Consider the following 25,798-nt stretch of genomic DNA (forward strand, 5'->3'; position numbering starts at 1 on the left):
TCCCCCCTCGCCCCCCTCGCCCCCCTCGCCCCCCTCGCCCCCCCCCTCGCCCCCCTCGCCCTCCTCGCCCCCCCTCGCCCTCCTCGCCCCCCCTCGCCCTCCTCGCCCCCCTCGCCCCCCTCGCCCCCCCCTCGCCCTCGCCCCCCCTCGCCCTCGCCCCCCCCTCGCCCTCGCCCCCCTCGCCCTCGCCCCCCCTCGCCTCGCCCCCCCTCGCCCTCGCCCCCCCTCGCCCTCGCCCCCCCTCGCCCTCGCCCCCCCTCGCCCTCGCCCCCCCTCGCCCTCGCCCCCCCTCGCCCTCGCCCCCCCCTCGCCCTCGCCCCCCCTCGCCCTCGCCCCCCCTCGCCCTCGCCCCCCCTCGCCTGCCCCCTCGCCCTCGCCCCCCTCGCCCTCGCCCCCCTCGCCCTCGCCCCCCCTCGCCCTCGCCCCCCCTCGCCCTCGCCCCCCCCCTCGCCCTCGCCCCCCCCTCGCCCTCGCCCCCCTCGCCTCCCCCCCCTCCCTCGCCCTCGCCCCCTCGCCTCGCCCCCCTCGCCCTCGCCCCCCCCCTCGCCCTCCCCCCCCTCGCCCTCCCCCCCCTCGCCCTCCCCCCCCTCGCCCTCCCCCCCCTCGCCCTCCCCCCCTCGCCCTCCCCCCCCTCGCCCTCCCCCCCTCGCCCTCCCCCCCTCGCCCTCCCCCCCCTCGCCCTCCCCCCCCTCGCCCTCCCCCCCTCGCCCTCCCCCCCCTCGCCCCCCCCCCCTCGCCCTCCCCCCCCCCTCGCCCTCCCCCCCTCGCCCTCCCCCCCTCGCCCTCCCCCCCTCGCCCTCCCCCCCCCTCGCCCTCCCCCCCCCTCGCCCTCCCCCCCCTCGCCCTCCCCCCCCTCGCCCTCCCCCCCCCTCGCCCTCCCCCCCCCTCGCCCTCCCCCCCCTCGCCCTCCCCCCCCCTCGCCCTCCCCCCCCTCGCCCTCCCCCCCCTCGCCCCCCCCCTCGCCGCCCCCCCCTCGCCCCCCCTCGCCCCCCCTCGCCCCCCTCGCCCCCCCCTCGCCCCCCCCTCGCCCCCCCCTCGCCCCCCCCTCGCCCCCCCCTCGCCCCCCCCTCGCCCCCCCCTCGCCCCCCCCTCGCCCCCCCCTCGCCCCCCTCGCCCCCCCTCGCCCCCCCCTCGCCCCCCCTCGCCCCCCCCTCGCCCCCCCCTCGCCCCCCTCGCCCCCCTCGCCCCGCCCTCGCCCTCGCCCTCGCCCTCCCCTCGCCCTCGCCCTCTTTCTCTTTCTTTCTGCCTCTCCTGCCTCTCTCTCTTTCTCTTCTAATTCAAGTTTCCTCTGTTCCAATTGTATCTTTGCTAACCGTACCCTAAGCCTGTTTCTACTTCATATTCAAGAGAAAAATGGTAGACCACTAGCTTAGGAGTTCAGACTTCCTAGCCTTGCCACGTACAGTGACCCCACATTGCTCAGCCATTTTTCTCAACTCCTCCTTAGACCGTGCTTTTAACTTACCCCAAGTTACTTCACCCTGGCTTAGAGAGCTACTCGCTTCAGTTGCAGACGTGTTAGTATTCAATCATGACTACAAGAAAACTTGTATTAATCTTGCTTTTTTTTCCTGTTGATTGTAAGTGGGAAGTCAAATTGTTCCCAATCTAAAACTCCGGACACTAGTACCCAAATTCCTGTTACAACCAGGTGAGAAAGGTGTCTAGGGGTCTTTTACTGTCTTCACCTGGTCTTATTGTAACAGGGTTTGATTTTTAAACAGTGTTTTGAGCTTCTTCTTGGTGAGTCCTTGTTCATCACTTTCCAATTATAAGGCAAAGAAATGAGTACATCAGGTTTTCTTAGGTTTAAAGAAGAAAAGTGAAGTTTATTAAACCTTAAACTTAAACTCTAGTTCGGTTAACTCCTGTGGATACACGTCGCGCCCTACGCTGGCATGCACACGCGATACACGCATGCAAATAAGGACAGAAAAGAGCCAAAGAAAACTAAAGCAGTGAGGTTTGAGGCAGTCTCTGAAGGCGGTTTCTTGTTACTGTTTCTGTGTTTCCAGCTCGCCGTAGAGCCTTTGATTTTAGGTAGTCTTGCATTTTGTTAGGGCCCGGGGCCCAGTATTATTCTTAAAACCTGTTCACTGTTGGAGACTTTTTTCTTTTGGGGTTCATATGTTTTCAATGGTTTTCAGTTCCGTGAGAAAGAGATGAGAGCAGGCAGGAGCGAGGTGTTCAGTCTAGGAGCAAACAGCTTTCTCAGTTTTAACCCTGTGGCCAGTCATGTGACTAAACTGTTCTGACCACATCTGTTTGTGTATTCAGCCATCTTAGTAGTTAATCTGGAATGCTTCAACGTCTGGTAATCAAAAGACCATTGTCGATTAAACTAGAGCAGGGAATTGTCCTTTTGAAGTACTGTCTGTTGATATGCTAATGTCTCTCTCCAGCTAAATTCTCCAATTGTTAAAGCAAGTTCTTAAACAACAGTTTAACATCAATGCTCGTGTGGCGGAATTAATTTTCCTTATTCTCGGCAGGTGGGGGTCTTGCCTGACAACCTATAATAAACCAGTAGGGAATTCAGGAGCAACTTCTATACCCAGAAAGCGGTTAGAATGTGGAACTCACTACCACAAGGTATAGTTGAGGTGAACGGTATAGATGCATAAGGGCGGCGCAGTGGTTAGCACCGCAGCCTCTCGGCTCCAGCGACCCGGTTTCAATTCTGGGTACTGCCTGTGTGGAGTTTGCTATTTCTCCGTGTCTGCATGGGTTTCCTCTGGGTGCTCCGATTTCCTCCCACATGCCAAAGACTTGCTGGTTGATAGGTTAATTGGCCATTATAAATTGTCCCTAGTATAGGTAGGTGGTAGGGAAATATAGGGACAGGTGGGGATGTGGTAGGAATATGGAATTAGTGTAGGATTAGTATAAATGGGTGGTTGATGGTCGGCACAGACTCGGTGGGCCGAAGGGCCTGTTTCAGTGCTGTATCTCTAAACTAAAAACTCAAAAGGTAGAACAAAAACGAGAAATGCTGGGATCACTCAGCAGGTCTGGCAGCATCTGTGGAAAGAGAAGCAGAGTTAACGTTTTGGGTCAGTGACCCTTCTTCGGAACTAAAAAGGTGGATGCTGACACCGCTTAAGGGGGATCGTCGTGTCTGCCCTTTTGGGGCACTGGAATTTCTGAGTGGCACCTTGTTACATCAGAGATGGACTGTTCTGACTGAAGAACATCCATAAGATTTCTTTGAATAAGTATCGATTTGGAAGTTACAGTTATGAAACTGGCATTTTGTGCCCCATTTCTGTCAGAATGTTGGCATCATGCAGGCATGATGGAGGCTGGAGGGTGGGCAAAATACTATAATTAAAATGTAATAGTTCTTAGGGATCCATTTCCTATTACTATTGCTGCTAGGAGACACAATTTTTATGACCTAGACTTGGGTGTATAGGGCACTTTTTCAAAATGTGCGGATGACATAAAACTTGGGAGTATTTTAAACCGTGAGGAGGATAATAGACTTCAAGAGGGCATAGATAGGCTGCTGGAATAGGCTGACATATGGCAGATCAAATTTAATGCAAAAAAGTGTTAAGTGGTACATTTTGGCAGGAAGAATGAGGAGAGGCAATATAAACTAAAAGTTACAATTCCAAAAGGGGTGCAGAGACCGAGAGACCTGGGTGTATATGTGCGCAAATCGTTGATGGCAGGGCAGCTTAAGAAAGTGTCGAAAAAGGCATATGGGATCCTGGGTTTTAAAAATTGAGGCAAAAGCAAGGAAGTTAGGATGAACCTTCATAAAAACCAGTTCGGCTTTTACATGTATTGTCTAATTCTGGGAACCGCACTTCAGGGAGGATATGAAGGCATTGGAGAGGGTGCAGAAAAGCTTTACAAGAATGGTTCCGGAGTGAGGGACTTCAGTAATGTGAATAGGTTGGAGAAGCTGGGACTGTTCTCCTTGGAGAAGAGAAGGTTGTGAGGAGATTTGATAGAAGTGTTCAGAATCATGAGGGGTCTAGACAGGATAGCTGGAGAGAAACTGTTCTCTTTGGCGAAGGGTTCGAGAACCAGAGAACACAGATTTAAGGTGATTGGCAAATAACTTTTTACACAGTGAGTGGTTATGATCTTGAATCTACTGCCTGTGTGGTGAAAGCAGATTCAATTGCGTCTTTCAAAAGAGATTTGGATAAGCACTCTGAAGATTTAAAAAAAAAATTCGGGCTACAGGGAAAGGGCTGGGATTGGGATCAACTGAATTGCTGTTGCAGAGAGCTGGTGCGGACTTGAATGGTCACTATAATTCCCTTCTTGAGATAGTGCCAGACCTCTGCTTTATACTTCACTGTAACAGTGTGATTGTTAAAAGCTAAAATGGGATTGAGACTTTTAATCCATATTCCATCACTTCGAAGCATAGTTTAGTCATTATGCCAAATAAAAATATAACTCTTAAACTACATTGATACAAAGGGTGGCGCAGTGGTTAGCACCGCAGCCTCACAGCTCCAGCGACCCGGGTTCAATTCTGGGTACTGCCTATGTGGAGTTTGCAAGTTCTCCCTGTGTCTGCGTGGGTTTCCTCTGGGTGCTCCGGTTTCCTCCCACATGCCAAAGACTTGCAGGTCGATAGGTAAATTGGCCATTAGCAATTGCCCCTAGTATAGGTAGGTGGTAGGGAAATATAAGAGACAGGTGGGGATGTGGTAGGAATATGGAATTAGTGTTGGATTAGTATAAATGGGTGGTTGATGGTTGGCACAGACTCGGTGGGCCGAAGGGCCTGTTTCAGTGCTGTATCTCTTTTTTAAAAAAAAAAGAAAAAAAAAATTTAAAGGGAAGCCGGATAAACACAAGGGTGAAAGGAATAGAAGGATATATTGTTACAGATCGATGAGGAAGGGTAAGAGGAGGCTCATGTGGAGCATAAACACAAACATGTTGGGCCAAAAGGCCTGTTTTGTGCTGTAAGTACTATGTAATATGTAATGCCAGCCCAGTCTTTGGATGGTCTTGGGGTGGGGTAATCCACACCTCCCTCTGCCTAATGTCTGGCATTGTCTATTTACTTGTTCTGCAAAGAGTAGAAAAATTGCTGGTGAGGCTCACAGTTGATTACGGTGGATCAGGTGTCAATGTTGTGTTGGTGCATATGAAATGAAGTTGTGGGTTTTCCTGTATGATTAGGGAGCTGTGTCGATATGTATTGTGCAGCAATGCTCTTGTAGTGATTGCATTTTGAAGTGTCTATTGTGAGTGCTGCTTTGAGAGTTTAGAGTGTGGTGCTGCTGAGGGTGCACAAAAAATAAAGGGAGAGCTTGCCTTTCCAGCTCTGGCCAGGTCATTAAACGACTTCCAGCACTAAACTGTATTCTGGTAGTGAAAGATTTGGCATTCAGTGCCATCTTTCTTCAGGCTCCATGACTGGAAGGAATTTCAGGCCATTGTTTTGAAATTTGTTGCTTTGGCGATAACAGAGCTAGTATTCCTTGTTTCTTCCCTACCCAGTTATAAGCTTATAACCGTTGACATTTCTAATATTTGTCAGTTCCAAAGAAGGGTCACTGACCCTAAACGTTAACTCTCCAGCGTTTCTTGTTTTTATTCCTCAGTAATTGATTCACTAAAAACAATTGAAGGTATTAAATTGTTGTGGTTAAATGGGAGGCTTTAGTACCAGATTATTGAGGTTCAACTGTGCTTACAAACTGTTAAGTTGGTACTCTAGTCACATGGGACACATTCTTTGTAATTGTGAAAAAGTTAAATGGGAATTGAAATTTGTGAATTGAAACTGGAATTAAACACCTGAGACTTCAGTTATGATGGTTGAATAGAATACTTTTGATATCTGGTGATCAATGAGGGGGGAAAAGGAAGAGCTACAGTTCCCTGGATGACTAAAGATATGGAGATTGAAATGAAATGCTAAATGTCAGGTTGATACAGTAGAGAACTAAGCTTAATACAGAAAGTTCAGGGAACTAAAAGGAAATGAGGGCCCAGGAGAGTGTTTGAGAATAGATTAATGGCTGTCATAAAAGGGAACTCAAAAGTCATAAACATATAATTAGTAAAAGGGTAATCAAAGGGAGAGTGGGACCAACGGTGGGGACCTGGAAGATCATGTGGAGGCAGAGGGTGTGGCTGAGGTACTAATTATGCACTTTACATTTGTCTTCAACGAAGAAGAGAATGCTGCTGATATCACTGTGAAGGAGGAGGTAATAGAGAAATTGGATAGGATAAAAATAGAAGTATTTAAAAGGTTGGCAGTGCTCCATTTATTTAAAAAAAAACAAAAGTCACCTGGTTCAGATGGGATGCACCCGAGGTTGGGAGAAATATAAGTAGAGATTGTGGTGGCTTTGGCCACAATCTTCAAATTCTCTTCAGCTATGGGAGTGGTGCCAAAGGACTGAACGATTACAAATGTTACACCCCTGCTCAAAAAAAGGAAAGGGTAAACCTGTCAAACAGGCCATTTAGCCTAATGTCATTGGTGGGCAAACTTTGAGACAATAATCAGAGACAAAATTAGTTGTCGTGTGGAAAAATCTGGATTCATAAATGATGGATTCGTTGAAGGAAAATCATATTTGACTGAGTTCTTTGAAGTAACGGACAGGGTTGATGAAGGGAGTGCGGTTGATGTATATATGGACTTTCAAAAGGCATTTAATAAAGTACCACATATTAGACCTGTTGACAAAATTGAAGCCCATAAGATTAAAGGGGCAGTGACTGTGTGAATGTGCAATTGGCTAAGGGACAGAAAGCAAAAAGTAGTGGTGACCAGTTATTTTTCAGACTGGAGAGAAGTATGCTAATGTTCTCATGGGTCAGTATTGGGACCATTGCTCTTTGATATAAATGCCTTGACTTGGGTATACAGGAAATAATTTCAGAGTTCGCAGATGACTGGAATTTGGAAATCATGTCGGTAGTGAGGTAGATAGTAACAGACGGCAGATGCAATTTAATGCAGAGATGTGTGTCGTGATTCTTTGGTAGGAGCAATGAGGAGAAGCAATATAAATTAAATGGTGCAATTTTAAAGGGGTTGCAGGAACAGACAAACCTTGGAGTGTATGTACAAAAGTATTTAAAAGTCGTTACGACTGAGGTGGGAGGTGTGCTCTGTTTCTCTAGTTCCATTTCTCCACAGGTCGCAACATATATTTAAATTTTTTTCCCAGACACCAACCAGGTTTCTTTAATAAACAACAAAATTATCAGTCTTAACCAGTAACGAAGCAAAGCATAAGCACACGTACTGAAATATAAAAGTTCTTTTTTTTACCATGGGTCTCTCTCACACTCGCTCCCACTCTCTCTCTCTCCCTCTCTCTCTCCCACTCTGTGTCTCTCTCTCCCACGTTTCTTTGCTGTAATGAAAGTGTTTACCTTGACATTGTTGCTATTTTACTTTAGTTCTCGAAGAGATGGAAAACTGGCAAGGCTTTTCAAAGAGCTGCAACAGACTGAGTTGGGGTTTGCTCCCTTGACAAGTTTTCTCCAGCTGCCTTTTTAAAACTGTCCATATGACCAACTGTCTGTCCAAAGCGAAACCAAAAACAGTGTCACAAGAATCAAGCCTCCTGACCCCTATAAATCTTGACCTGGCACTTCTTTGTAAACATCTTTTCCCAAGTCAAAAAAAAATGCTGCTGGGGTATTATCTGAAGACTGGTATCGTCCATTAAGGGCTTGTTTCTAGCTCTCCAGCATCTGTGGAATCTTTTTATCAGTTTTAACATAAATCCTCATAATTTAACCAAAAAAATTGGAAGCACTTGTACCAAAGTGCGGGGCAAGCTGAGAAGGCTGTTCAAGCATAATGGGATCTTTCACTTTATGAACAGGTATAAGAGTACAAAAGCAAAGGCGTTATGCTAAATGTTTTATAAATCATGGTTAGGACTTAGCTGGATACTGTGTCGAATTCTGGGCACCACACATTAGGAAGGATGTCCAGCCTTAGAGAATATGCAGAGAGGACTTACTAGAATGGAACCAGGGATGCGGGAGTTCAGTTACGTGGAGAGATTGGAGAAGCTGGTTTGCTCTCTTACAGCAGAGAAGGTTAGGGGAGATTTAATCGAGGTGTTCAAAAGCATGAAGGGTCTTAATCGAGTAAACTAGTAAAAACAGTTTTCAGTGACAGAGGGTCAGTAACCAGAGGACTCAAATTTAAGATAATTGGTAAAAGAACCAGAGGCGGGATGAGGATTTTCTTTTACGCCGAATTGCATTCCGGAATGCCTGAAAGGGTGGCAGAAGCAGACGCTAATAACTCTCAAAAGGTAATTGGATACTTGAAGGGGAAAAATTTACAGGGCTAGGGAGAAATTGCAGAGGACTAATTGACTTGCTTTTGCAAAGAGCTGGCACAGGAATAGTAGGGCTGTATAATTTTACCAAAATTTGAGCTTTGGTAAAATTAGCATTTTGCTTTGAATGAAAATTCCATCTGAAGCTAGGCATCGCTTATTGTCAAGAGTGTAACTTTGCTCTGTTGTTGTGCAATTGAATTGTTGAATTTTTTTTCAGGCTCCCAGGGTACCAGTGCAAGCGCTCGCCATGGTAGTTCCACCCCAGGAACCTGACCAGTCTCCGGCAAATGTTGGAGCTACACTTTCTGTCATTAATAAAGGTGAGTGTTTTTTTTTATTGGTTGAGGGAGCAAGTTAATGTACTTTCCTGTGGATTATAAGTGTATAGTTTCCTTCCCAATTCCCACTCCTTAGGGACCTGAGTCTCAAAGAAACCACAATGAAGAAAGTATGAAGTAGCATGTAGGAAATAAAATTTGAATCTACCAACTTAATTTGTTTTTATAAATTAAGCACATGGTTTCATATGATGCAAGTTTAGATTTGCAATTTGTCTTTTTTGCATGATCTATTTAGGACCCATGTTATAAGTAACAGTTCAGAAGTCTTGGTGTCCCTTGAAAGTAAGATTTTCTGCCTAAAATTATGGTTTCATGGACTTTTCATAGATTGTCACCTAGCTAACGGCAGCATGACGGGCTTGGGTAGATTTCATGTCTGATTCCTAAAGGTGGGGTGGTAGGAGTGAATTTTAATGGTAGTGGAGATCAGTGTTAGAAACTGACAATTTAGCTTGCCCTTTTGAGGCGAAGCAATAGGGAAGCATATATTTTGTTTGAGAAAGGAATACTGTTGGCATTTCAGAATGTAGTTGTGATTTCTGTGTATAACAAAAGAGTTCACTGTGAGACCAAAAAGTGCTGAGTCTTGTTGCCCATGTCTCTCTCAAATGATTTTTTGGGTCGTCACAACATGTGTATTGGCTGCTTGGGAGGACCAAAATAGAGGGGTCTTGTGAGCAAAATGTAGTGTAGTTTGTGACTTCACGTGATCTCGCAATGTTTCAACACCTAGAGAAAAGACACTAATTTTGCATTCATAGATTGTCATAAAATTTTTGACCTAGTGCCTTGTGCAGTTCCCATGAAGAAGCTGGAAACTGTGGGAGTGCTTGAATGCATCTTGAATTTTATCCAAGATGTATACTCCAGGTCCAAGATGTGTGTAAGAGTAGTTAGGAGACTCACTGAACTACTTTCTCTAGTTAGAGGAATGAGACCAGTTTATCAACTATCACCCATCTCATGCACTGTCGCCATCAATGTTTGGTAAAATGATTGTGTCTTCCAGGCATTTCTGAAAGAATTAGTTCGCTATTTATGATGATCTCTTGGCATTGGTGAATTTACCTGGAGAAAAATGTGCTTTACTTACCATGTTGAACCAGAGGTTAACCAGCACACTATATTAATGGATGTCTCTTAAGAGTAGTATTATGACTCTCAGGAATTGTCCCACTTGCTCTTTGACAGCAGTACTGGGACTCTGATGGATGCCAGCTTAGTCTGGACTGTGTTGAGAATGAGCATTAAGTATTTGATCTCATTGTAATGGCCTCAAAATTCCATTGCAAGTAAAGCTAATTGGTTTTTGAGGTTTGTCCAGAAAGTTTTCAGTCATGTTTTCAAGCCCCTACAAGTGTAAAAGAAGGGTTTCCTTTGGTCCACGTGTGATATCCAGGGCTGAGTTGTGGGTGGATTTGTAGCATACAGGGAACATAGTTGCATGAAGGAGGCCCTGGCTTACATTCAGCACCTTGGAGTGCCATCCTTATTGCAGACAGGTCTCTGCCAAAACTGCTAAATGAAGGCCTAGATTGAGCAGTTGATGAGGAAGTCTGGTACATAGTATTGGTTTAGATCAAGGTGGTATGTGTGTTGCTGCAGTCTTATATAGTTCCTTCCGCATGCTGGAGGCCACTCTCTCTAGCTAAGGAGGAAACTGAGACTTCTCCATCTTTAATAGCCCTTCTCACAATCCATCTGTTCAAGCAAACTTGAATCACCTCTGTCTTGGCTTGGCATCCATTTTCTTACGACCATCTGTGAAGCACTTTAGAACATTTCATCACTTTGAAGACATGATACAAGCTTAAACTTCTGTTTTTGATAGCTGATGGGAAGTATTGTACCAAAGTTGGGTATGAGACTTCATACTTGCGTATGTCCAAGGCTCATACCTACTATGATTTATGTTGCAGGGAGGCAAGCAGTTATCACTGAAGCTCTGCACCTCAAACTGAGGTATGGTGTTCATGCTATGATCAGAAAAACAATGGCATTACTTGGCCAGTTTTACTGTTCTTCATGCTGCTTCTGAAGAGTTCCTAGTATCAGCTGTCTTGTAGGTAGGCCTCAAGCCTGAGCTTGTCAGGTAGTGATCAACCAAAGACACACTTTCTTGGGAAGGCTTTAAGGAAAGATAGGTGGGATGTCTTTGGTTTCGATATAATGAATCTGACGGTGGAAAAATGGGAAGGAGTCGGCCTTCCATGATTGACTTGGTAAGCCAGTACCTGAGTCCATAGATTTGCAGTTGACCAAGCTTGGTTACTAAGAAACCTGGTTAGGGGAGTTGGGGGGTGGGGTAAGACCTGTTGGAGGGCAGAGATTCAGTTTCACATAACATTGCTCCAACTGGACAATGTTCCTAACCTGACAGCAGGGAGACACTGACCGTGCTTATACTGGTAAGATCTGTGGCTAAACTTGTGGGAAATCTTTAGGCTAAGAGAAAAGAAAGGGAGAGCTTCCAGGCTCATGCGAAACACCTCCAAAGCACTCTGCATTTAGGTAAATGTGATGTTTCCCTGTAGGGAGCATCTTCATCTATACCATACAAATAGGAATTCTGCCTGTGTGGATTTCTTAATTGCATGGTTTAGAGCTGTAATTCTGGTGATGGGTTTCTGTGTATATCAAAGTATCCAGCCACCAAAAGAAAATTGGAAACTTTCCAAGATTAATTGTGTTTTAGAAATACTGTGCAGTATGAATCAAATCTCAAATGTTGGGAAAGACATGATCCTGAGAGTGTTTTTAAGAATATAAGAGCAGGTGCAAGATCATTTTACAACAGTTTTTTTTGAGGTAAGAGTGAGGGAAAAATATTGAAATAAAATGAGTGGATATTAGTATTTGCAGATGTCTTGATGCCAGTTGCTGTCTTGGCATGCTTTAATATCTATATACTTCCCATTAAACTCTGTAGTGACATTTATGCCAAGATATCAACCAACGAGGGGCTGCTCAGTGAGAGAAGTGAGGGCAGAAGACACTTCAGTTCCATTGGTGGTCTCAGCAGTGATCTCTGATCATCTGATGGAATTGTTCAGGGTAGTTCCATACTACCTTCATTGCTTGCTTCTGTAGCTAAAGATTGAGCTTGGTGTATAAAGCATATTTGAACATTTGTAGGATCTTTGGCAAGTTGGAATTGTAAGCATTTGTGTGGGTTGGGAGATCAGCTGCTGCAGTGCCTGCTGACTTTAATGGCAGGAGGACCACTGTTGCAGAGCTCCACAGTCAGAATGTTTTTCTGGAAGGAGGAGCCAACTCTACCATGAAAATTCTAAAGTAATTTGAGTAACAGTAATTGAGGCTCCACTGTACTCAGTCTAGCCTAACTGTTAACTTTTTATATATACGGTATGTAATTGTTTACAAATGTCTGCTGAGACTGAAAGTCAACCAAAAGTGGACTTTTTCAAGTTGTGTTTTGACATCTGTTAACAGGATGAAGTGTGGGAATACAGTTAACTGTTATACTAAAATAAAAAATGCATCCAGTTTACATTCTAAGAATTTCCAAGTAGTTGAAGTATTTTGTTAAGGCCTTCTGTAGGGACGTAAAAGTTGCTTCATCTGGACTACTTTACTGAATTAAATAGAAATTGTGTTAAGGGTTTCATGGTTTCTGGTTAAAGCATATCCATCCATATCAGTTACATTTTGAGACTTGGGTCCCAACACTTTTTAGCTACTTTCATCTTGCTGTGGTGTTAGTGTTGCCTTCTCCCTAGGTGCAGCAACCCCAAATTAAACTGCCCAGCAGGACCCAGTTTAAAAAAAAAACACATTGGTCTTCGTGATCCAGCAGGTTTACTTGGGGGTTGTCTGCTGCATGAGAACTGTGCTCTGGGACTGGTAATACTATCACGGTGATATAGCAGTATAAAAGCAGCTTTTTATATTTGAATGTTAAGATGTTCAAGTCACGAGCAGTCATCAACAAATTGTCCTTTTAATGTTAATGTAATGAATGTTTCCAGTTTTCTTTACAGTGGAATGAGTATTATTGAATTCTTTGAATATGTGACAGAACACATTGATGAAGGAAGAGCAGTGGATGTGGTATATATGGATTTTAGCAAGGCGTTTGATAAGGTTCCCCATGGTAGGCTCATTCAGAAAGTAAGGAGGCATGGGATACAGGGAAAGTTGGCTGTCTGGATACAAAATTGGCTGGCCCATAGAAGTCAGAGGGTGGTAATAGATGGAAAGTGTTCAGCATGGAGCTCGGTGACCAGTGGTGTTCCACAAGGATCTGTTCTGGGACCTCTGCTCTTTGTGATTTTTATAAATGACTTGGATGAGGAAGTGGAAGGTGGGTTAGCAAGTTTGCCGATGACACGAAGGTTGCTGGAGTTGTGGATAGTGTGGAAGGCTGTTGTAGGTTGCAACGGGACATTGGCAGGATGCAGAGCTGGGCTGAGAAGTGACAGATGGAGTTCAACCTGGAAAAGTGTGAAGTGATTCATTTTGGAAGGTCGAATTTGAATGCGGAATACAAGCTTAAAGACAGGATTCTTGGTAGTGTGGAGGAACAGAGGGATCTTGGGGTCCATGTCCATAGATTGTTCAAAGTTGCCACCCAAGTTGATAGGGTTGTTAAGAAGGCATATGGTGTGTTGGCTTTCATCAACAGGGGGATTGAGTTTAAGAGCCGCGAGGTTATGCTGCAGCTCTATAAGGCCCTGGTTCGACCACACTTGGAATATTGTGTTCAGTTCTGGTCGCCTCATTATAGGAAGGATGTGAAAGCTTTAGAGAGGGTGCAGAGGAGATTTACCAGGATGCTGCCTGGACTGGAGGGCATGTGTTACGAAGAAAGATTGAGGGAGCTAGGGCTTTTCTCATTGGAGCGAAGAAGAATGAGGGGTGACTTGATAGAGGGGTACAAGATGATGAGAGGCATAGATAGAGTGGATAGCCAGAGACTTTTTCCCAGGGTGGAAAGGGCTATCACCAGGGGGCATAATTTTAAGGTGATTGGAGGAAGGTTTCGGGGAGATGTCAGAGGTAGGTTCTTTACACAGAGAGTGGTGGGTGCGTGGAATGCACTGCCAGCGGTGGTAGTAGAAGCAGATACATTAGGGGCATTTAAGCGACTCTTGGATAGGTACATGGATGATAGTAGAATGAAGGGTAGGTAGTTACTTAGATCTTAGAGCAGGTTAAAGGTTCGGCACAACGTCATGGGCCGAAGGGCCTGTACTGTGCTGTACTGTTCTATGTTCTATGTTTCTGTTAGTCAAAGACGTTGGCCGGAATTTAATGTCACCCCAGCGAGTTGAATGGTGGCAGGGGTGGGGGGTGACATTAAATGGAGCGGGAGGCGAAAAACGGGTCACCCGCCCCAGGCCTATCAAGGCTCTTAAGTGGTCACTTAATGGCCACATAAGGGCCTTCGCCCGCCTCCCCACAGATTTTACGCATGGCAAGTGGGCGGCTGAGGACCCAGAAAAGCCGCCTGGAAATACCAGGCAGCTGCCAATTGCCCCAGTGGTAGGCCCTGTTCATTGGGCACAGGGTTCCCGATGGAGAGCCACCCCCACTACCCCAATCACCCAACAACCCCCCCCCCCCCCCCCCCCCGCCCCACAAAATCCAGCCACCCTTGCCTTACCGGGACCCGACCGATTACCTCCAGCGAGGCAACCAAAACTTAGCTGGACTCCACTCCATGCTCCCGGTGGCGCTGCTGGGACTAAGAGCTGCTGACCTCAAGCGGGTGGAAGTCCCGCCTCGGAACAATTAAAGCCTGGGGGCCCGTAAAATGCGAGTCGCATCCCCAGGAACAGCAGAAGCAGGTTCCCTGCCGACTTTTCAGGCGGCCAGCTCCCGTCCGCCCAACGTAAAATCCCGGCCGTTATCTAGTTTTCTCAAATTATTTGACCATTGACTTGGATTTAAATAAAGTTAGCATAAAAATATATAAAAAAAATTGTAGTCAACAAATTCAGCATTATATGTTTAGCAAATTAATATACTGATCACACACCATTCATATTGTAAATAACATGCTGTTAATTTAGTTGCGTAAATTTTATTTGCATCTAGCTTTTGCATAATATGCAGACGACTGCATGATGCAAAATATTTCAATTTTAAAACATTTTCTCCAAAAGATTGCCCCTTTGTAGAAATGAGTTTTTATTAATGAAATTTTTAATTCACCTTGCTCGCATTTGATTTTAAAGTTACTGTAATATCGGCACGGGCACAATGGGCCAGGTGGCCACCTTCTGTGCAGTATCCTTCTATGTTTCTAAGACCTTTTCAGTACGTTTTGGGTTAATATATGATTGACATTAAATTTTGTTTCAACATGGCAAACAATGTTTTGACTATTAATAATCTGGCTCCAAAGCCAACACTTGTCAACTGTTTTTCCTAGTGCCATGTCCCATTACTTAGCCAGTTTTATGTAAGTACAGTTAATTCTGAGAGTAGATTGAGAATTATATTGATGGTAAAATTAATAGCATTATTGGAAAGATTAAATGTATATCTGAGCTTTTCCACACTGGACTATCTAATATGTCAAGCACCTCATTTTAGTTTGAGAATATTCATTTGTTTTTGTTTTTGACATCCAGTTTTCATTGTAAAATGTAGCATTACTCCAAAATGAACGTGCAGTTTTTATTGCAAAAAGTAGCTTTGCGACATAAAGGATGTCTAGAAGAGGATTCCAGTTTAATTCATTCTGTATCACAGTTCAAAGGGTGTTGTCGTCGTCTTCAAAAAAAAAAATGAGCCAATCCTTTTTGTTCTTTGTGTAAGCACAGCACAAAAATGTCATCACGTTATTTGTATGCAGTGTTCTGGCAAATGATGCAGTGTTCTTTACACACTCAAACGAAAAGGATTTGCCAGATGCTTTTGCAGGAAGGTGGTGTTGCTTTCATAAAAGTTCATTATAGCATTTTTGTAAACCAGAACACTTCCACATTTATTGTTTTAAAAAAAAAACAAAATACTGCAGATGCTGCAAATTTACTCACTTTGGGTCAGTGAGGCTAGCTAGCTATTGGCTATACAGTGATGACATTAAGTCTTAGACCCAATATAAATAGACAATGAGTGTCTTTGTCTACAGATATTATAAAACAAAAAAAAATCCTTTTTTCAGGCAGCTGAAATTTGTGCGCTTTCTTGCTTTTAACTTTAGCAATGACTAAAACGTAGCTGAATAATCAAGTTTAAAAGTTTTGAGGATTCCTTTCTGCTGGAGCGCACTAGCATAGTGAGTTAATGGATTGTTTTAAATTTATAATAGACCTATATTTCTGTGGTTTTTAAATTTGCGCAGCCAACACTGAAGCTTCAATATCTTTATTGGTGTTTTTGCTTTTCTTTTGTAATACATTTGGCAGTTTTTAGACTGCTAGCATACATGTACCTGCTCACTGCTGGTGCACTCTTTCTCTCTTTTCCCACCAAAAAAAATGTATTGACGCACAGTATGTGCTTGTGTACCTTTTCACGAGTTGAAGATTATAAAGTACATGCAGTTTTTATTGACTAATGTCTCTCATCTGGAAATAGTTTTTAGTACACTTAAGCAATTTTCTGCCTCTCCTGAAGAGGATGGTTCATTCTGGGTGACAGTTTCATGGGTTCAGGTTCCCTTCACTATCTTGCCAAGTAGCTGTTCTCCGTATAAGCCCACAACTTGCATTTATATCATGCTTTTAACATAGTTAAATGCCCCAAGGTGTTTCACAGGAGCATTGTGAAAGAAAACTTGACAAAGTCAGTAATGAGATATTAGACCATAAGAACTAGGAGTAGGCAATTCACCCTCTCGAGCCTGCTCTGCCATTCAATACGATCATGGCTGATCTCATCTTGGCCTCAACTCCACTTTCCTGCCCGTTCTCCATAACCCTTCAACCCATTTCTAATTAAAAATCTGTCTATCGCCCCCTTAAATTTACCCAATGTCCTGGCATCCTGGGGTCCACAGATTCACAACCCTTTGAGAGAAGTAATTTCTCATCATCTCTGTTTTAAATCTGCTACCCCTTATCCTAAAACTATGACCTCTCGTTCTAGATCGCCCCACAAGAGGAAACATCCTCTCTGCGTCTACTTTGTCAATCCCGTTAATCATCTTATATACCTCAATTAGATCTCCCCTCATTCTTCTAAACTCCAGAGAGTAAAGGCCTAAACTGCTCAATCTCCCTTCATAAGACAAACCCCCCATCTCCAGAATCAATCTGGTGAACCTCCTCTGAACTGTCTCCAATGCAACTACATCCTTTCTCAAGTAAGGGGACCAAAACAGTACGTAATACTCCAGGTGCGGTCTCGCCAATGTCTTGTCCAGTTGCAGCAACACTTCCCTACTTTTACACTCTATTCCTTTAGCAATAAATGCCAAAATTCCATTTGCCTTCCTTATCACCTTCTGTATTTGCAAACTAGTTTTCTGCGATTCATGCACGAGGACACCCAGATCCCTCTGCACCGAAGCACTCTGAAGTTTCTCTCCATTTAGATAATTTGCCTTTCTATTCTTCCGAACAAAATGAATAACCTCACACTTATCCACGTTAAAATCCATCTGCCAAATTTTGGCCCATTCGCCTGACTTATCCATATCCATTTGTAGATCCTTTATTGCAACTTACTGACCCACCGATTTTCGTGTCATCTGCAAATTTGGCTATAGTACCTTCTGTCCGTGCGTCCAAGTCATTAATATAGATTGTAAATAGTTGGGGCCTGAGGACCGAACCCTGTGGTACCCCACTAGTTACATCTTGCCAACCAGAAAAGGACCCATTTATCCCGACTCTGTTTTCTGTTGGTTATCCAATCCTCTATCCAAGCTAATAAATTGCCCCTAACCCCATGTGAACTTAGCTTGTGTATTAACCTTTTGTGCGGCACCTTATCAAATGCCTTCTGGAAGTCCAGCTAAACTACATCTACAGGATCCTCATTATCCACTTTACTTGTTACAGCTTCGAAGAACTCTAGCAAATTAGTCAAACAATATTAGGACAGATAATCAAAAGCTTGTTCAAAGCGGTAGGTTTTAAGAAATGCGTTAAAGGAAAGAGGTAGAGAGAAATGTGAGAGGGCAGAATTGGAGGGTTGTAGGACTGAAGGATGTTGCTGAGATAGGAAGGGGTGAGGCCTTGGAGGGTTACAAAAACAGATGAGAATTTTAAAATCGCGATGTTGCTGAAGCCAGTGTAGGTCGGCAAACTCAGGGATGATAGGTGAATGGGACTAGGTGTGAGTTGGGATGTGGACAAACATACAAGTGCCAATATGCTCTTCACTTGAGAGTTAATTTTTAAAAATGAGCTTAATCCTGTCCATGCCTGATGTCCATACATTTGTACTTCCCAGCAAGGATCACTGGATAATCAGAAATGGCAACTCTGCCCATTTTTTTTTTACCCCCTTTCCCAGCCCTGGTCCTGAGGTCATGCATAGCCTTCCTGCTGCTCCAACTGAGATCAACTAAGTCCGTAAAGAATAGAAATTAAGCCTGATGCTTTCCTCGTTCAGTTTTATTGCATGAACCTATGTAACCATCAAGGGGAATTTAACACTCATCTTGAAATAGTCTTTGGTGAAAATTTAATTCAAAAACTACAAATATTTGCATATTTGAAGTTCAGTAGCATCTCTTTCCATGTGGCATCAGCATTTGTAGAATACTGAAAAGCTACAGTATTCAAAATACTTGCATGATTTCTATTGTGCATCTCTTCAAAAGAAATCTCGAGAAAAGCAGAGAACATTTCTTGAAAATGTTCCATAAACATGAATTGTTACTGATTTTTGAATAATTATTGTAATTATCCAGTTAGTGATTTACCTGAATAAAAAAAAATATAGATTGGGAATTTTTAAGTTTCTTCAGATAGCCATTTTTAGTTGCACCAGTTTAGCCTAGACCTCTAGTACTTGGTAGAGAAATGGTCCAAGTGGAAATGATCTAAACGTGATTTGAAAAGTTGAATTCTTACAGTTGCATTATTTGGCAGCTTTTTACAGTTGTCCTGTGAGCCATTTTAATTTTGATTCAAATAAACTTATTATCTGAGGCCAAAAGTTATGTAGACAGAAGAAGGAATAATCAATTCTAAATGAATATTATTGCACTAGTACACTTTAAAAAAAAAAGTGTTCTGATGTTGCTCAACCGTTTTTCTATTTTTGTACTCTTGCCCTATATTCAAGCTTAGCATGGTGGACACTATTTAATGTAATTTTTTTTCCTTTCCCTCTTTGACAAAAAAAAATCATGACATAATTTCAGCTACCTTGCAAAACTAATATCTGGAAAGCAAAAATACTTCATTAGATTGAACAAAGCAAATGTAGAATAGTTATGTTCAGTGCTAGACTGAATAAAAGCCACAAAGTGGTGAAAAGTTTACACTGGTTTCACATGGGTAAGTAATTTTTGCATGGCATTTTTTCAAACATTTTTCGTGTGCTTAGGTACATCCAAGCAGAAGTCCAGTCCCCTGCAGGTAGCGGAACAGGATGTCCAGCCCTTCCACCAGTACCAGCCTTTAGAATGCATTGTGGAAGAGACGGAAGGCAAGCTGACAGAGCTGGGACAAAGGATTAACGCAATTGAGAAGGCACAGTTGAAGTCACTAGAGTTGATTCAGGGAGACACTTTAACCAAAGACAAGATAGAAGAACTAAAAAAGAGCAGAGAAGAGCAAGTCCAGAAGAAGAAAAAGATTTTGAAAGAGCTGCAAAAAGTTGAAAGGGAATTGCAGCTGAAAACTCAGCAGCAGTTTACCAAAGAGTACTTGGAAGCCAAGGGTCAACAGCAGACACTTCAGCTCCAGCAACAACAGCAGCAATGCCCACATGGAGGACTGTTCCCTCAGGTGGGGACTGGTGAATGTCTGCCAGAGGAAGACTTTTCAAAGTTGCCTCAGGTGGACACCATCTTGCACAGAGATGGCCAGCAGCAGCCACCTGCAACCCAAATGGGGTTTGTTCCTATCCAACCTTTAGCAACACAAATGTCTCCAAACTTTACTAGTTCTGTTTATCCTATCACTAATGTACCTGATCTGCAGCGAGTAATTGTGAACCAGCCTTTGTTAGGACAGGCACAACTTGCTGGACTTGGACAGGGACTCTTAGCTCAAGCACCTGATGGATTAATGGTTGCAACTCCAGCGCAGACGCTAACTGACACTCTTGATGACATCATGGCAGGTGGGTTAAGAATTGGTCATCTTTACCTTTTACCTTTGCTCACATCTACTAGCTTTTAGGTACAAATGGACTTGTTAGATCCATTACGACACAGAACTATAGTCGTAACAGTACAGTTATGCTTTAATCGAACTATTGCAATAGCAAGGCTGTTTGAGCCTGCTAACTAATACCATTCCTTTCACACAGTTCTTGATTTTTGAAATTCATATGCTTGAAGTGCACAGAAGGTTGGTGATTATCTGAAAGAGAAAGTAAGACCAGTGTTTTGACTATGATACTCCGTCACAACTGAGCAGCCCTATTAAGGGCCATACTGCAGCTTACTTTCTCTGTCAGATGTGTGTTAACTTGCTGTGCATTTCCAGCATTTTCTTTTTATATCAGATTTCTCATTTTCACAAATATTCTTTATTATCTTTCATTGGCACTTTGTCTCATAAGATGAAAAATAAAATGGAATTATGATTAAAGGGTAAACACTTGAAAATGAATTAAAAGTCACATATTGGAATTATATTCAGGGTTTTTGTTGCTAAAAATTGACATGTTTTGCCGTTCAAATGTATAGATGGATGGGGCAGGATGTCAATTTTGACTTTTGTTCTGCCCCTTTACCTTTTGTGTGGTCATTTTGTAACTGGCCTGTCATTTTTATTTACCTTTGTCCTACAGTAGTTTAAACCACATGAAGCTGCAATAAAGAGCATTGTATAACTTGGGCAGTTTTATTTCGCTTTTCGTGTCACTGCATAGACAGTGCCACTTTGCAATCTGTGCGGTATAGCTGCAGTTAAATTGTCGTAAGTCTGGGATTCGGCTTTGGATACGAAACTACTTTTAACAGACTATTTTACACTTGTGACTTTGCACCAGCTGCAATCTGACTGCCACAGTGCCAAAAAAATTTCCAGCCAACCACTGGGCTGTTATTTTATATTTTAATATATGAAGAAGCTGTTGTGAAAAGTTGTGCTTTCCCTTATTTTAGCATGAACCGTGAAACTCATTCAGGCTACAATTGCAGGGACTGCCATTAAACAGTAGTTTAGTATAACTGTAGCTGTTTCAGTAAATATTCAAAATTAAAAATTATATTTCACAGATCAAGAAACCAAAACATTTAGAAGTACAGCAGAACCTCCTGTTTCACACTAGAGCTGATGTGCTTCAAAAGGCTCTTGTAATGTATTTCTATTGTCCAATCAAAATGCTTTATTCTTGCAGAATATGAACCTAAGTGAATTAATTGATTCTAACTCATTACACACTTGACAGGTATCCCTGTATGAATGCTAGGGAACTGTTACATTTGCTAAAGTGGCTAAAAATTTAAATGTCTAGTGTTGAATACATCTGACCTTGGCCTTTTCTAATAGAGTTTAAGTTGGTTTGTCATCTGATGGAAGATCTTGGTTGTAAATAATAATGCAACTGACTATTTTTTGTCTACTGTGGTGAATACTTGCAGTATTAAGGCGTTATTGAAGTTATTGAAAATGTCAGAAGCTAGCCTATTGTCTCAGTTGTGCATACAAGTGTCATGATAAATCAAATTTTATGAAATTTCGCAGCAGCAAGTAGACTGAAATTGAATAAATTAAACGTGATACTAGTTGCAGTTCTAGGTCCTATTTTCTGAGTATCATGTTAGTTTGAAGTGGTTAAACAGAAAGTAATGGAAATAAGCTGTTACAGTGGTCCACTTTTCTAATTTCAAAAATGTGGTTCTCTGCTGCCAGATTATGTTCGATATTCAGGGTAGTATTTCAATTAGTTTGAGGAGATTGTGTAAAAAAAAAAAAATTGGTTTCAAAATTCCAAATATTAGTAGTTAAGATATTTCACAAATATGCTGAACAATTGCAGTCATCAGGAATGTGGTTTGTTTTTCAGATTTAATTGGATTTTAGCTCTATGGAGCATGTACTTAAGACTCAATCTTACTGGATTCCTTAGTGGATTGTTAGGTGATTGCTGGTGATCTTTGTCATGTGTGTTTTAAAATTATGTACTATTGCTGCAATTGTAAATTACAATAGTGACATCTAGTGGTAGTATAAAGACACCCTCGGACTATGTTTGAAATTTAGACACTTAAATATTAGCAGAACTTTGTTTTGTTAGGCCTGTTCTCTGCATTTTTGTGTAATTCTATGTCTGCTAAATGTATTGTGCATCCATTAATTTGAATTGTGAAGTTCTGTGGAACAGTGGGTTTTGAGTTTTAAAATATATGCGTTCAAGTTCTTTAAAATGCAAGGTCATATCTTTTTGACTTTAGAATATAACTGCTATTTGCAACAGCTTGGAATTGATAGCAGTTGCATTTTGACAACCAATTTTTTGCCCCCATTGAAAGGAGACTCTGACTTTAAAACATTTATTCTCTTCCTTGGGTTGTCCCATGCTGCTCATTACTCCAATTGTGTGTTTTTTTTAAATTGTTCTGATCAGCCGGAGAACTGAATTCATCCCATTTCAGGAATCAATGGTCTGCATTAAAACACTCCCAGATCAGGTATAGCACAGTGAAATTAGAGTAAAGCTCCCTCTTTCCTACAGTAGTCATGTTGCTCAGCTTTAACCTTGGATGAGCACTCGCTACTGTTAGCAGTTTGATGCTTTCCATTTCCTGTGCCACTGATCCAGTAGTTTCTAAGTGAGATTGCAAAATTTAGGGACATTTTTGTGCTGTAGGTCCATGTCCACTTGGATCTGGATTAATGCTGCTCAAACTAATTTCACGCAGGACCATTACAGTCAACTGCCAGAGGAGCTTCTCATCCCATCAGTCTGGGGTTGGACTTAAAGTAAGGTTCTAAAGGTAGAAAGCTAAGGTCTTGTACACTGTACCATCCACTCTGTATTCGTCTATATCATTACTGTACAAGGAGCAAAATTGGGACACACATTTTCATATATTGCAAGAACCTTGTGCTATGCTAAACTATTATGTATATCTTTCAAATCTTTGTAAAACATTCCAATTTTGTTGTCTCTTTCTGATCACTAAGAATCTTTGCTCTAAAATGTATTTGTTTTTCTGGGGCAGTGATCTTTCCTGGAAACTGAAATTAAATTAGTCAGTATTCTGGCATGTAGTTGCTATTGTGATTTTTTTTTTTGTTGGCTATCATTTGAGGACAGGGTGATTAGCCCCACCGTGCATGCACACACACTCACTCACTCACAGAAGGCTATTTACATATTCTGTCCAGGCTTATGAATGAAGAATGGCCGCTTAACTGAAAATTCAGAACAACTTTCCTGCCCTGGAGTGGCGGATAGCATCCAAAATGGGAAGGGTACTGAAGATTGTTCAACACCATGAGAACCACTTATCTAAAGAAATTGCTTGCATATAGACTTAAGTACTCGTACAAAAATAAAAATGTAACCATTTTGAAAAGCAGCAATTGGGAGAGACCGTTTTTGGATCAGTGGGCTTTTCATTGTGAGGGGAGGTACTCCTTGCCAATATTAACACACTCTAGGGGCATCCTATCGCAAAAGACAGCATCACTTGTCCAAAAGGAAGATTCTTGAAGAGGATTTTGGTGCACTGACAATTAGTGTGCTAGTGAAATGTTAAATTCTCAAGGCATTGTGCTTGCACAAAAGGCAAATCCCCACCAAGGCCTGTGCATTGCAAGCTGAAAATCTATTCTTTGGACTGAAGTTACTTATCCCTGCCACCTGGCTAGAATATTAAAAATTTTGATCTTCTTTGTAATTTTATGTTTTTAAATTTTTTTAAATGGCCTTGTCAATATTTATATCTCAGCCAACACTAAAACAGATTATATGATCACTTATCTTGTTGTGTGGGAACTTGTGTAAGTTGGCTGCTGTGTAGCACGTTATAACATTCAGTTTCGAAAGTCACTATGTTCTTTCAATATTTATCAGTTCAGCTAACAACGCTTAAGTTGGTCTTTCTTGGAAAGCAGAGTCTGAAGTACAGCTCTTGTTTATCTTGCAAACTCAGCCCCGAGTTAAGCTTTTTTACCTTTTCGTTTGAAATTCATAGGTCTTTTTTTTTGAGATTCTTCCCATCAGTGCCGTTTTTGGAAAGTATGATAAAGAATTTTTCAGTTTAAAATTGTATTAAACACTGCACCTCTGTAATTCCTCTATCAGCAATAGTTGCTTAATCAAAAATATTTATTTACTGTTAGAATTAGAATTAGAATATTACAGCGCAGTACAGGCCCTTCGGCCCTCGATGTTGCGCCGATCATCTGACCTACACTATTCCATTTACATCCATATGTCTATCCAATGACCACTTAAATGCCCTTAAAGTTGGCGAGTCTACTACTGTTGCAGGCAGGGCGTTCCACGCCCCTACTACTCTCTGCGTAAAGAAACTACCTCTGACATCTGTCCTATATCTTTCACCCCTCAACTTAAAGCTATGTCCCCTCGTGTTTGCCATCCTCATCCGAGGAAAAAGACTCTCACTATCCACCCTATCTAACCCTCTGATTATCTTGTATGTCTCTATTAAGTCACCTCTCCTCCTCCTTCTCTCTAACGAAAACAACCCCAAGTCCCTCAGCCTTTCCTCGTAAGACTTTCTTTCTGTACTTTTTTCTTATACTGATGACACTACTGAAAAACATGTACACATCTAAGATTGAAGCATTTAATTCTAAAAAGCCATGGAAAATGTATTTTTGGAATATTTTTATTGTAGCCTTATTTCATCCAGTGTTTGAGAATACCAACTGTTTCATTTTCCAGTTGTACTTTCTAGGTGTTTTTGAAATTCTTTGAATTGACACTTTTCCTTAGCAACTTGTCCAGTTGTTGATCACCCTGAGTGTAGAGAAATATTTATGCCCTTTTTCTGCTGGGCTGGTGTATCAAAGTATTCGATTCACTTTCATTATCTAGTTAAATATCTTGTATTTATCTGTTAAGTTCCTTTTGAGTTTTTTTGAGGCTGACTAATCTGGTTTTTGAGACATTCCTTATAGCTTTTTCCTCCTCTGCCATTGGCAATCGGCCTCAATGCATTTTACACTGTCTTCAGATTGTGGATGATTCACTTGGCAATGATCAGAAGTATACACAATACCCCAAGTGTAGTGTAATGGAATTTCACAGCTTCAGCTTGAATTCTGGGGAGTTGAGTTCAACTGATAAACAGGATGCTGGGCTATATGCTGTATCAGTGTTCACACTACTTGGACATAGTGAGTGTTGAGTTAACAGTCACCTTGGATTTCTTTCAACTTGTCCTTTTTTCCTCCCCCAATGTCAAGCTCTGCTGCACCAATGGAGTGCCTATCGAATCTTCACTTCGAGCTTCATTTTTCACTGATCAGCTCGGGTCCAAACTTTGAGTTCTTTGTAACATTTCAGCTGCCTCCTTGCCTGGTATCATCTGCAAGTGTAACTACTATTGCAATTACATATGTATACTAGGAACAGGAGGGATTCTTCTACCAGCTCTAGTGTACTGCACTTTTCCCACTCTTTTATGTGATCCAGCTCCTTTTTTGGCTGCCCTTAAGTTAGTTAGGAGCCCCTATCTTGTATACAGTGGCTTAATTTGTAAAAATGCCTTCTGTGCAGTTATTTATTAGAGGCCTTTTGAAGTCAATGCACTCTTTGTCATATGCTTTGACTCACTTTTCCCTGCCCAGAGCTGGCTAGGCAAATGTATATAATGGTGCAGAACAAAGTTAGTTGAGTAAGGGAGGTCTCGAGCTTACCTCTTGGCTTATACTGATTTTGCTGATCTCAGCAAGGAAGTAAGAATCTGTGCAAAGAAAGGTATGAATCAGCCAGGATACTAATTCCTATTTTTTTTAATGGAGTACCTTGTCATGGAAGTGCACATATGAAGATGTAGAATGAGGATATGATGGGGCTCAGCTGTCCACACAGTCGAATAGGCTGCCAGTAGTCATTGTCCACACT

The 25,798-nt window shown here is 42.5% G+C and overlaps 1 protein-coding gene across 8 annotated transcripts in view; it reads left to right on the plus strand.

Moving 5' to 3' along the window:
* Nucleotides 1-25,798, plus strand: part of ankhd1 (ankyrin repeat and KH domain containing 1) — a 226,674-nt gene that overhangs the window by 114,208 nt on the left and 86,668 nt on the right. For 6 of the 8 annotated variants that reach the window (XM_068043555.1, XM_068043558.1, XM_068043560.1 and 3 more), the window contains exons 14-15: nt 8,524-8,626; nt 19,124-19,864. In XM_068043555.1, coding sequence (XP_067899656.1) covers nt 8,524-8,626; nt 19,124-19,864 — 844 coding nt within the window. The remainder of the gene's footprint in view (nt 1-8,523; nt 8,627-19,123; nt 19,865-25,798) is intronic. The other 2 variants (XM_068043561.1, XM_068043562.1) reach the window with 1 other exon arrangement.

This window comes from Heterodontus francisci, chromosome 12 (assembly GCF_036365525.1).
Source record: "Heterodontus francisci isolate sHetFra1 chromosome 12, sHetFra1.hap1, whole genome shotgun sequence".
NCBI lineage: Eukaryota > Metazoa > Chordata > Chondrichthyes > Heterodontiformes > Heterodontidae > Heterodontus > Heterodontus francisci.